The 11,096-nt window shown below is 46.0% G+C and overlaps 1 protein-coding gene across 1 annotated transcript; it reads left to right on the forward strand.

Annotated features, from left to right (window-relative positions):
* The first annotated feature begins 213 nt into the window (after window positions 1-213).
* Window positions 214-10,588, forward strand: LOC106889919 (ubiquitin-conjugating enzyme E2 H). Its single transcript, XM_014945435.1, has 2 exons — window positions 214-391; window positions 8,386-10,588. The coding sequence occupies exons 1-2, from the start codon at window positions 229-231 to the stop codon at window positions 8,508-8,510; spliced, it is 288 nt and encodes a 95-aa protein (XP_014800921.1). The 5' UTR covers window positions 214-228; the 3' UTR covers window positions 8,511-10,588.
* The last annotated feature ends 508 nt before the right edge of the window (window positions 10,589-11,096 follow it).

The following is an 11,096-nucleotide window of genomic DNA, read 5'->3' on the forward strand; positions in this document are numbered from 1 at the left end:
CTGTCTCTGGGTTGCTGAGATATCAAGTAGTTTGTGTGGTCAACTGAGGAGCTGCAGGTCACCTCCAGCAGCAGCAGAAGTTCCTTTATCAGCTCCGTGGGTGCTTCCCCCGATGCCATTTCCTTCATTTTTGACTTGTGCCCGGATTTTCAGTGTGTTTGCCCTTGAAGGTGCTGCTGTTTTCAGTGCTGGTGCCTGCAGGGAATTAATCGGGCTGACTCCAGGTCCATGGACATTAACAACTGTGTCTTCTCACTTGCAGATCTCACCAATATATTTGAATCGTTCCTGCCCCAGCTGCTGGCCTATCCCAACCCTATAGATCCTCTAAATGGTGACGCTGCAGCCATGTACCTCCACCGACCAGAAGAGTACAAACAGAAAATTAAAGGTAAGGCTGTAAAGAAGATATTGTGGAATGAGTGAAGTGACTGTGACTCTGCTCTGGGGGACCTCCTTGGTCTTTGCTGTGTGTTATTGTGTGTCAGTGCCCACTCCTTCCCTTGTGTTTTAAATGGGGGTGATCTGAAGTTAAGCAGTGGATGAACTTCTGCTGCTTGAAGATTAAAGGGATCTTGAGCAAGTTTTTAAGTAAGTTCCCTAAGCAGGGAAGGCTGAAATCAAACTGGGTTGGGATTCAATGCAATTTTGAGAGATCAGAGAAATGATTCAGGAGAAAAGGTGTGTGACCAAAGGAGGGACACGGAAAAGTGCTAAATCGAAATTGTACGATAGGACAAGGGTTAATGGTTTTAGGAGGAGTGGGGATGGTTTTAAACTGAAAGAGGGGAAATTTTGATGAGATATTAGGAAGAAATTCTTTGCTGTGAGGGTGGTGAGAGCCTGGCCCAGGTTGGCCAGAGAAGCTGTGGCTGCCCCATCCCTGGAGGGGTTCAAGGCCAGGTTGGAGGGGGCTTGGAGCAACGTGGTGTGGTGGGAGGTGTCCCTGCCCAGGGCAGGGGGGTTGGAACTAAATGATCTTTAAGGTCCCTTTCAACCCAAACCATTCTATGATCTCATCAATGTCTATAAATACTTAAAGGGTGGGTGTCAGGAGGATGTGGCCAGATGTGGCAGAAAGCTGCAGCCCAATTAGTGAAGTCTGTCCAGGGTGTAACAAGGGCAGATGGTCTTGAAGACGTGTCTTAAGAGGCGAGAGGGAAAGAATTGGAGGAGGTTAATCCGGAGAACTGAGCGGAGTTATGAGCTTTGACGTGTCAAAGGTGCCTTCAAAGAGGAAAAGAATGATTTATCCTGTGAGCAGGATGTGGTCACAGGCATTTAACTTGACTGGAGGAGCCCAGGCTAACCATTAACTGGTGAGGGTAGGTGAGCACTGGTGGTGGCAGTGAGGGTACTGGTGTGTCTGGTTCTGGAAGGATTGGAAGGACATGTTAGAGAGAGCTGAGGAACAGAGTCAGTACCTCCTTAGGATCAGGGAAGGCTCCCAGTATGGAGTCACAGAGACTTTGGATAAGCCCGGTGACAGAAGGACTGTCCTAGCCAGCTGGTACATGAGAAGCAAATTGAATTATGCAGACATAGAATCATAGAACATAAGAAATAAGATAAATTTAAAGCAGAATTCTTTTTTTTTGGTGTGTGCTACCATCCCTATAATCAGCTATAATCAGCTGCATGCAGACAGGAGCAGGACACCATTTCCTGATGGGACAAGTCTATGGAAAACCATGGACTTTGTGTCCCTTCTTCCAGTGAACACAATCAGCATTTAATCCAGCGGTGGGAAATTTACAGCCTTTGGCCCAGATTTGGTCTTCAGCTAAGTTTTTAAGAGACCATGACCGCCTGATTTTTTTTTTTGAATTTTTTTTTTTTTTTGGTTACTGAATAACCGTAAAACTTGTTTGTCCCTGGGAGCTCTGCCAGAAAGATTTGCAGGGCCTGTTTGACAAGGGAGAACCTCCATGAGCAGCACCATCTAATGGACTTCCTGGTGTGAGGTGGGGTGGCAGCTTTCCTAACGGAGCATTGTGAAAGCATTGTGCAGCTCTGAGGAAAAAGGCCTGGGAGTCCTGGTGGACAACAGGATGACCATGAGCCAGCAATGTGCTCTTGTGGCCAAGAAGGCCAATGGCATCCTGGGGGGCATCGGGAAGAGGGCGACCAGCAGGTGGAAGGAGGTCATCCTGCCCCTCTGCTCTGCCCTGGGGAGGCCCCATCTGGAGCACTGGGTCCAGTTCTGGGCCCCCCAGTTCAAGTAGGACAGGGAAGTGCTGGAGATGGTACAGCAGAGGGCTACAAAGATGATGAGGGGCCTGGAGCATCTCTCTGCTGAGGAAAGGCTGAGGGACTTGGGTCTTTTTAGTCTGTAGAAGACTTGAGGGAGGATCTCTGATCAATGTCTATAAGTACTATAAAGGGTGGGTGTCAGGAGGATGGGGCCAGTCTTTTTTCAGTGGTGCCCAGTGACAGGACAAGAGGTAATGGGTACAAACTTGAACATAAGAAGTTCCATCTAAACATGAGGAGGTCCTTGTTTGGTGTGAGGGTGGCAGAGCCCTGGAAGAGGTTGCCCAGAGAGGTGGTGGAGTCTCCATCTCTGGAGACATTCCAACCCCCCTGGACACATTCCTGTGGGACCTGCTCTGGGTGGACCTGCTCTGGCAGGGGGGTTGGACTAGATGATCTCCAGAGGTCCCTTCCAACCCCATATCATTCTGTGAAAACTCCCTCTTGTTCAGAGAGCACAGGTGTCCCCAGAAAGACATGAGATTTGCTGGTGTGGAGTCCTGTCAGCTCTGCCACGTCACTCCGGAGGGGTTAAACCTCAAGTCACTTTTGTTCTGATGCGAAATGACTCTTCATCAGCTGCAATTTTTGTTGGAGGGTGGAACTACAAATGAGGCCAAGCAAAGCTGTGATTTAAATGCTGAGTTATTCAGCCCACTTTGCTTGACTCCTCTGACAGCTGCATGACAGGATTGTAAGAACTACCCTGCAGATCTGGCCTGCTCCCTATCCTGAAGTCCATTGCCTGCTTTTGTTTCAGATGAACAGGCTTCCAGGCAAAATGGTTTGTCAGATAAAATCTTCGGGGCCAGCACAAGGGACAGTTTGGGTGTCCTCTATGCTTTAATGGAACAGGAATTAAAAAAAAAACAGATACACCCTTGGAAAAAAAAAAAAAGGCAAATAAACTGGTGCTAGCCAACAACAGGTGCTTCAAGGAACATCTGAGGACATCCCTTGGGGAGCTAAATGGGATGGTCTACTCCCTCGTTTCCATCCCGACAGCCAGGTACAGGCAGTGAAGATGATCTGGAAGGAGTTTTAAGTGCTTGCAACATGTCTCATGTTCCATATACCCGAGGGTCCTGCCTCTGCTGTCTCTTCCCAGGCTTGCGTGACAAGCAGAAGATAGAGCTAAACACTGTCATTCTTCATACTGTAGCATTTTTTAAAAATAGCCTTGGACATGTTAAAGTTGATGCAGTGGATTGGAGCAGCTTCTCTGCTCTGGGAAACTCAGTAGTGCAAATACATAATTTATTGCTGCTTTTCTTCATTTTTTAGTTATGAGCTCACAGAACAGTTGTTTGACATAATGGTAGTGAAGAGATGGGCGTAGGCTTCGAGTTGTGGCCCAAGATTTGTAGTTCCTGTGATTCTTGGTATGAGACACAAGTCAGGATTTATCATGGAACTTGTAAATGTTCATTAATGTTACCAACAGACAGCTGGAAACTGATTCTTAGCATTAGAGCCTTCAGTTAGATCAAGTAGTTTATGGACACAGAGCCAAGAGCTCTTTTAAGATCTCCTTGACAGTCCTTGGTGTGATGGCTTGACCAGCAGGTGGGCTTCAGACACCCAAAAATGGCTTAATATTTGCTTTTGTGGAGCTGTTGGGAACTGGTGCTTCGCTCCCCCGTGTGCTGCTTCTCTTTGTCTTTGGTAAATCTGATGTGAAAACTTCTTTAGAGAGGGTGGTGGTGGTGAGTACCAGCAGCTGAAGGGTACTGAGGGGCAGGTTGAGTGTTTGCTGGGAGCAGGGGACATCGCTGGGAGCAGCTCTCCCATCCCACGTGTCAACTCTGAAGTTCCAGTAGAGTCCTTTGAAACACCAGTATGGCCCACAAGCAGGTACCAGCCACAGGGTGCAACCACATCTGGTTCTTGTTGCTCCAGGGTTTCAAAACGGGACCTCATCACTCTCTACAACTATTTGAAAGGACACTGTAGAGAGGTTGGTGCTGGTCTCTTCTCACAGGTAATTAGTGACAGAACAAGAGGGAACGGCTTCAAGCTCCAACAGGGTAGGTTTAAACTGAACATTAGGAAGGAATTTTTCACAGAAAGAGTGATCAGACACTGGAATAGGCTGCCCAGGGAGGTGGTTGAGTCACCATCCCTGGATGTGGTGGGGACGTTTAGATGGGGTACTGAGGGACATGGTGTAGGGGAGGACTTTGTAGAATAGGGTAGATGGTTGGACTCGATGATCCCAAGGGTCTCTTCCAACCTAGACAATTCTATGATTCTAATCAAAGCGGTGTTTTCCTGGTAGGAATGGGTCCATCAGGGCTTTTTCTTCCTGATGTGGAAGACGGTTTGTCAGTGTTTATTTAGATATTGCCATTTTCTTCCCTTAATAGATTGAAGATCCAAGTTCAGAACAACATTCAGCGCAAATCTCCCTGGAATTTTGAGTTTTCCTTCTAAGGGAAAGATTAAATCTCTAAATAAAATTTAATCTTCCTCTAAGGAAGATTAAACCCTCAGAGAAACCCAGCCCCAGGGGCTTGGGAGGTTTCCTGGGTAGAAGATGACATTTTAAGTTTGAGGTCCTTCAAGTTGTGTTTCAGCTGGGACTCAAGCAGGCCTTTTACAACAGTAGGAAACAGTGGCTTCTGTGTCCAAATCTCCAGTGGCCCAGAGAGCACTTGAAGTAGTCAGTGGAGAAGAGCTGCTGGCCTCCTGTCCTGCCATGGTCACAGGCTTGTGTCTTTTCTATTTGGGGACTCCTGAGGCAGCTACAGTTTAGGTGGGTTTGGGGTAAGCCTAGAAGGAATGTATTTCTAAGGTGAAGAGTATGGGGTCATCCAAGGACATCCAAAGTCTTACAGCAAAGGAACTTGGGTTCCCTTTGCTGGATTGTGGGAGGAACAACAACTTATCTGGGTAAACATCCCTTTTCCGGAGGGAGATTAATTGTTGGAAAGTTATGGGAAGGGAGTAGCTGCTACAAGGATATGTCATGTTGGCGTCCCATCTCCTTAACCCTGCTTGTCATCTTACTGCCAACCCACCTTCCTGCGTAAATTCTCTGAAGACACGCTGCTTTTTTTGGGTCCCTCTCATCTTTAAACCATGAGATCTGTCGCACCAATTCTTCTCACTTGGCGGTGTCCACCTCTTTTGGCAGATGGTCCCTGCGATTCCTCTTCTCCAGTCCAGGCAGGAGACATGATCAGGGAGGGCCATGGTGACACAGGCAAGGACCTTCCAAGAAGAGAAGGTTCTCAGTGGCCAGGACCTGAGGATGGAGCCCAAGGCTGCTTTTCTGTTGAGGCTCTGTGGGCTCCAACAGCCCTGAGGGCAATCTGAGACCTTGAGCCCTCTGTGCTTCCTGGTGTTTGCATAGTTCAATACTTTATCAGTTCTTAACAGGTTCTTGTAAACCAGATTTGAACAGCTGCTCCTGTAGCCCCAGTGAGCAGGTTAATAATGTGTATTAAACAGACTGAAGCGGTGTACGTCATGAGATGGAGAAGCTGAAGCTCGTGGGGCTCAGAAGCACCTTCTACCCAGCCCCTCCTGGCTTTTCCAGGGTGGAGCGGGTCTGCCAAGGCCACCAGCTGCTCCATCCTGGGAACTCCTCCATGAAGTGTTGACTTTGGGTTGTTGCGTCCGTGGTCTACTCCTGAACCCAAAGTAACATATTTTGGCTCAGTGTCCCTATGTCAGCTCCAGAAATGTGGGAAAAAAAATCACAAAAAATGCAGACTTCTTGCAGAGTATCTTCCTTTCCAGAGGACTGAAGGATGGAGGTGCAGAGGGATGGAGGGACAACTTTAAGAAGAACTGGGCTCTGCAAAGCCCAGTCTTTAAAAACCAGTGGTGGAGGACTTGGTTTTCTGGCATTAGGTGCAACCTCCTGTGGCTTTCTCAGTGCATCCACCTGCCCATATGGTATGGCATAAAAAGCAGGACAAGGGGGAATGGTTTTAAACTTAAAGAGGGGAGATTGAGATGAGATCTCAGGAAGAAACTCTTTGCTGTGAGGGTGGTGAGAGCCTGGCCCAGGTTGTCCAGAGAAGCTGTGGCTGCCCCATCCCTGGAGGGGTTCAAGGGCAGGGTGGAGGGGGCTTTGGAGCAACCTGGTCTGGTGGGAGGTGTCCCTGCCCAGGGCAGGGGGTTTGGAACTTGGTGATCTTTAAGGTCCCTTCCAACCCAAACCATTCTATGGTTTGTGCTCCTGGAGGAGAGATGCTGCTTGTGGACTTCATTCCTGAGGAGGAATGAAAGAACGTTCAGTTGGGGCAGCTGCTGGGCTGGGACTGGGATGTGACATTCACATTTCCATGCAGAAGCTTTTTTTTGAGGACAAAGAGAAGGTGTTACTCCCTCTTTCTTCAGGTTTTTTTTTAATTCCTGCTCTTTGGAGGAGGCTTCGGTGTATTTTAATACCTTTGTATGTGGAAAAATACTGAGTTTGCAACTGAGATTTCCCAACAGCAGTGTGAGCACAACACCCTTCTCCTCCCCAAAGCCTGGTGTGCAGGACGTGCTGTTGGGAGACTGAGGTTGCATCACTTCTTCGTGCTGTGATGCTGCTTTCTCCGTGTGAGGTGGCAAAAAAGGAGATAAATAAGAGGAAGACTTGGAAGTTGAGGCTGAGCACCCCTTCTTTAGCCCAGGTTTTCACTCCTCCTCCCCTCTGCACACCAGGCCAGGTTGGACGGGGCTTTGAGCAACCTGGTGGGAGATGTCCCTACCCAGGGTAGTGAGGTTGGAACTGGATGATCTTTAAGGTCCCTTCCAACCCAAACCGTTCTGTGGTTCTACCTCCACGGGTGGAAGGAGCAGGCTTTTTCTGCTCAAGGCAGTTGCCTGCTGGGGACACCAGCCCCTCCTCAGATCTTGGAGGGGACGCTGTAGGAGCCTTCTGTGGCCACAAAGGAAGGAAGGTGATTCCAGACTCTTTGTGTTGCCTTTTTCCTCTGTCCCTCCTCATGGAGGTGACCGTGGAAAGCCACATGAGCCACGGTTGGCAGCGATTACTTTCCCTGCCTGCAGGAATCCCAGTCAACCAGTTTTCCCTCTTGCTGTACAGCTTCCTGGCTGAAGTTCAAGGTGTTGCTCTGGGTCCCTAGAGCCGGTGTGGTTTGGACCCTGCTGTGAGACACGGTTTCCAGTGGTGACCTGCGGCGTGGTGGCCTTCCATCCTCTGTGGAGGGCTCCCTGCGGGTCCTTCCCCGGCTAATCCTACGGCCGCTGTCTGACAAGAAGCAGGTTGTGAGGGTTGTGCTTTGAAAACGGAGCCTGGGGCAAACCTGTGTTTATTTCCAGGCTGGGGAAGAGAGCTTTTGCTTGTTATTAAAAAAAAAACCAAACAAAAACAAACAGAAAACCATTCCTGCCGTAGTTTTCTGCTCTTGCTTTTTCTGTCCGTCCTTCTTTCCCGTGGAGGGCTCCCTGTGGGTCCTTCCCGGCTAATCCTATGGCCGCTGCATGACATGAAGCAGGTTGTGAGGGTTGTGCTTTGAAAACAGAGCCTGGGGCAAACCTGTGTTTATTTCAAGGCTGGGGAAGAGAGCTTTTGCTTGTTATTAAAAAAAAAACCAAACAAAAACAAACAGAAAACCATTCCTGCCGTAGTTTTCTGCTCTTGCTTTTTCTGTCCGTCCTTCTTTACGCTCTGCTTGTGCAGAGTTTAGTCTGGAAGCTTGGTCTGGCTCTCAGCTTGGCTTCAGTGATGGTTGTTCTGTGGTTTAAACTCTCAGATCTTCATTCCTTGAAGCCAGGCTCTATGACAGGGACATCTGGGTGGCTTTTAGGCTTGTTCTCCAGGTCACCCAGGGAGCTCCTGTTTTGACGGTGGATCAAATCCTGTCCTACTAAGTGAGGTGCACCATACTGGGGAGGACTTGGGTTGTTTCCAGCTATGAGTGTGTGTGATGCTGGCGTGGAAGCCTTAGGATCATAATTGTTTCCAAGGGTGTTGTGTGTCTCCACGGTCCCCATCAGCTGTTCTACGTGTTGTTGGACAACGCTGCTGCCTTTGGTCTGAGAAATAAGGTGATCTACACGACTTAACAAACATGATGTGACCCAACCAGCCATTAGTCAGAGTTCATTCATCCTCTGCCTGTTGAATACGTGCTGCTGATGTGTCTTTTTCTTTTCTCTCCCTTGCAGAATACATTCAGAAATATGCAACAGAAGAAGCACTAAAAGAACAGGAAGAAGGCACCGGGGACAGCTCGTCTGAGAGCTCCATGTCCGACTTCTCCGAAGATGAGGCTCAGGATATGGAGTTGTAGTAGAAGAGGCAACCTGCTTTTCAGAGAGACTCTAATTTCCTAACCATGAGAAGCAGACTATAATATTCATATTTAAACAAAGCAATTTTTTTTATTACTAAACAAGGTTTTTATGAATAATAGCATTGATATATATATATCACCCTTTAGGATCTTTGATTTTTTGTTTTGTTTTGTTTTTGTTTTTGTTTTTTTGTTTTTGCTTTTCTTGGTCATTTCTCGAGCCCGAGGTGCATAGCATATCCCCACATTCCATTTTGGTAGCAATATGCAGCCCCAATGCATGCATTCAGATATTCCATTTGGCCAAGTTCAACCTGTGAGCTACTGAACTGTCAGCTGAAAACAGCTGCCCTGGTAGGGAGGGGAGTTTAGCAAAGAGGTTTGCTTTCTCATCCATGATTTTTTTTTCCCCAAAGACACCACCTTGGATGCTATAACGTGGAACAGCGTTGGTTTGTGGTTTTTTGTTTGTTTTTTTTTTTGGCAAAGTCTATAAAAATCTGGGAGATGATGTACTAAAAACTGTGTAGATCAGAACAGTGGAATAAAAGGTGCTCCTTCAGGTCAACCTTGCTGATCGTCTTTTGCGTGGAGTCACATTTAAAAAAAGAAAATAAAAACTAAAAACAAACAGTACAAATGCATGGAGCTACTCAGAGCATTGAAGCTTAAGAATTTTGACTTGGATTTTAAGTCCGTTTTTATATGTGGACTCCTGCCTGCCCTTCTGAACTGTAGGGACTGACAACCACTGGTCTATTCGCTTTGGGGACTTTGGAAAAAAGCCTTCATCTGGATGTTACTCACTTTCTTGGTCTCTGGATTACGAGCTGTTCCCTTTTTTTGGGGAGGAAAAAACCCAACACAACAAGACCACAAAACAAAAAAACCAAACCACAAAAGGATGCTCTCGGAACAGCACTTTGATTTAGCTGGAGCACACGTGAAGTTCAAACTCTTACTTTGTCATAGTTTTGAAACTGCTGCCCTTTAAACGGCTTCAAGGTTGCTGTATTTTTTTTAATTTTATTTTTTTTTTCTTTCCTCTTGCTTGAAGTATGGTTAAACACCTCGCAAACACTCGCCTGTCTCCTAAGAGGGTCCTCTTGCCAGATGGATTTGCCTCATTGAGAGCTTCAGGTCCACGAAGATTGGCCCGTTGGCTGTAGTCCACGAATCCATCGGCGCTGATTTTTATTTTCCTTTTCTTTTGTTTGGGTTTTTTTGTTGGTTTTTTTTTTTTTTGCCTTCCCCCCGCCCCTTCTGCACCAGCTTGGTAGCCATCTGCTTGTGTGTGTGTACAACGGGATTAAAATTTCTTGAAAGTTAACAAAGAATATGATCTAGGAAAAAAAAAAATGGAATAATAATAAAAGAAAAAAAAAAAAGCCTAAAAGCACCAATCGAGGAAGCAAATGAATCTGCTCTTTTTTGTTGGTTTTTGGGTGTTGTTTTTTTTTTTTTTTTTCCAGGATGCTTCTGAATTGAAATGTTTGATTTCTCCTGGTGTCTTTCAGCGAGCTGAGATTTCTTATTTTTTTTGTTTGTTTGTTTGTTTTAATGCTATGAAACCTAATAGAGTTAAATGTCTACCTGGGATGCTGGTATACTTGAATTGGGATAATTGTGCGTTTGGAGATTCAAACCGAGATGGATTTTTAAAGCTGAATGTTACCTGCTGTATTCTTTTGGGGGGTTTCGGAGGGGTTTGGACAAGATGTTTTCATTTGTGGTGCAACCTACAGGACAGTGCATGGGGGGAAAAAAAAAAATCAGCCCACCCTGAGCAACTCTGGTGCAGAGTTTTTGATTGTCAGACTGGTCCATTTGTCATTTTCCCAGAATTGTGGGGTGTTTGGGTTGGTTTGTTGTTTTTTTTTCTTTAGAAACGCCACCAAGTTTTGGGTCATTGGGGTTGGAAGGTTACAATCCTATTTCTAATTCTCATAAAGCACAATCAATTTATTTTTATTTTTTTCTTTTCTTTTGGGGAAAAAACAAAAAGCAAAACAAACCTCGTAAAGTACCACTTTGCTTTAGCATGATTTTCCTTAATAAAAATAATATACAAAGAATTTCCTTGATGTTAATTACGGGCATGAAGCAAAGGTTTTTCCTCTCTTTCTCCCCCCCCCCCCCCCCCCCTTTTTTTTTTTTTCTTTTTATTTTTAATTTTAAAGCAGTAATGTTAGGGCTGTGGCTAGTGACTGTGCTGAAGTTCTCTATCTAGCATTTGTGGCTTGTCGGAAGGGTAATATTAACTATTTAACATGTAATGGTGTACTTAACTCTTATCTAGCACGCTGTTTTTTCTCATTACTTTGGGGAGGGAGGGGCCACGTTTTGCTGGCACTGTTTAACTCGCTTACCTGCTGACCTTAGCAGTTTGCTTGTGCTATAACCTTTTACTGTAGGTGCTACTTAGGAGTAGAGTTAAGTGCTGGGTGGTGATATCAGTTTAAAAGATTAAAAAAAAAAAAAAAAAAAAAAAAAAAAAAAAACCCCAAAAAAAAAAAAAAAAAAAACAAAACCAAACCCAGACAGACACAAGGAAGCCAACTGGGACTTCACCTAGAGTCTGGG

Source organism: Calidris pugnax, unplaced genomic scaffold (genome assembly GCF_001431845.1).
Source record: "Calidris pugnax isolate Ruff unplaced genomic scaffold, ASM143184v1 scaffold96, whole genome shotgun sequence".
In the NCBI taxonomy this organism is placed as follows: domain Eukaryota; kingdom Metazoa; phylum Chordata; class Aves; order Charadriiformes; family Scolopacidae; genus Calidris; species Calidris pugnax.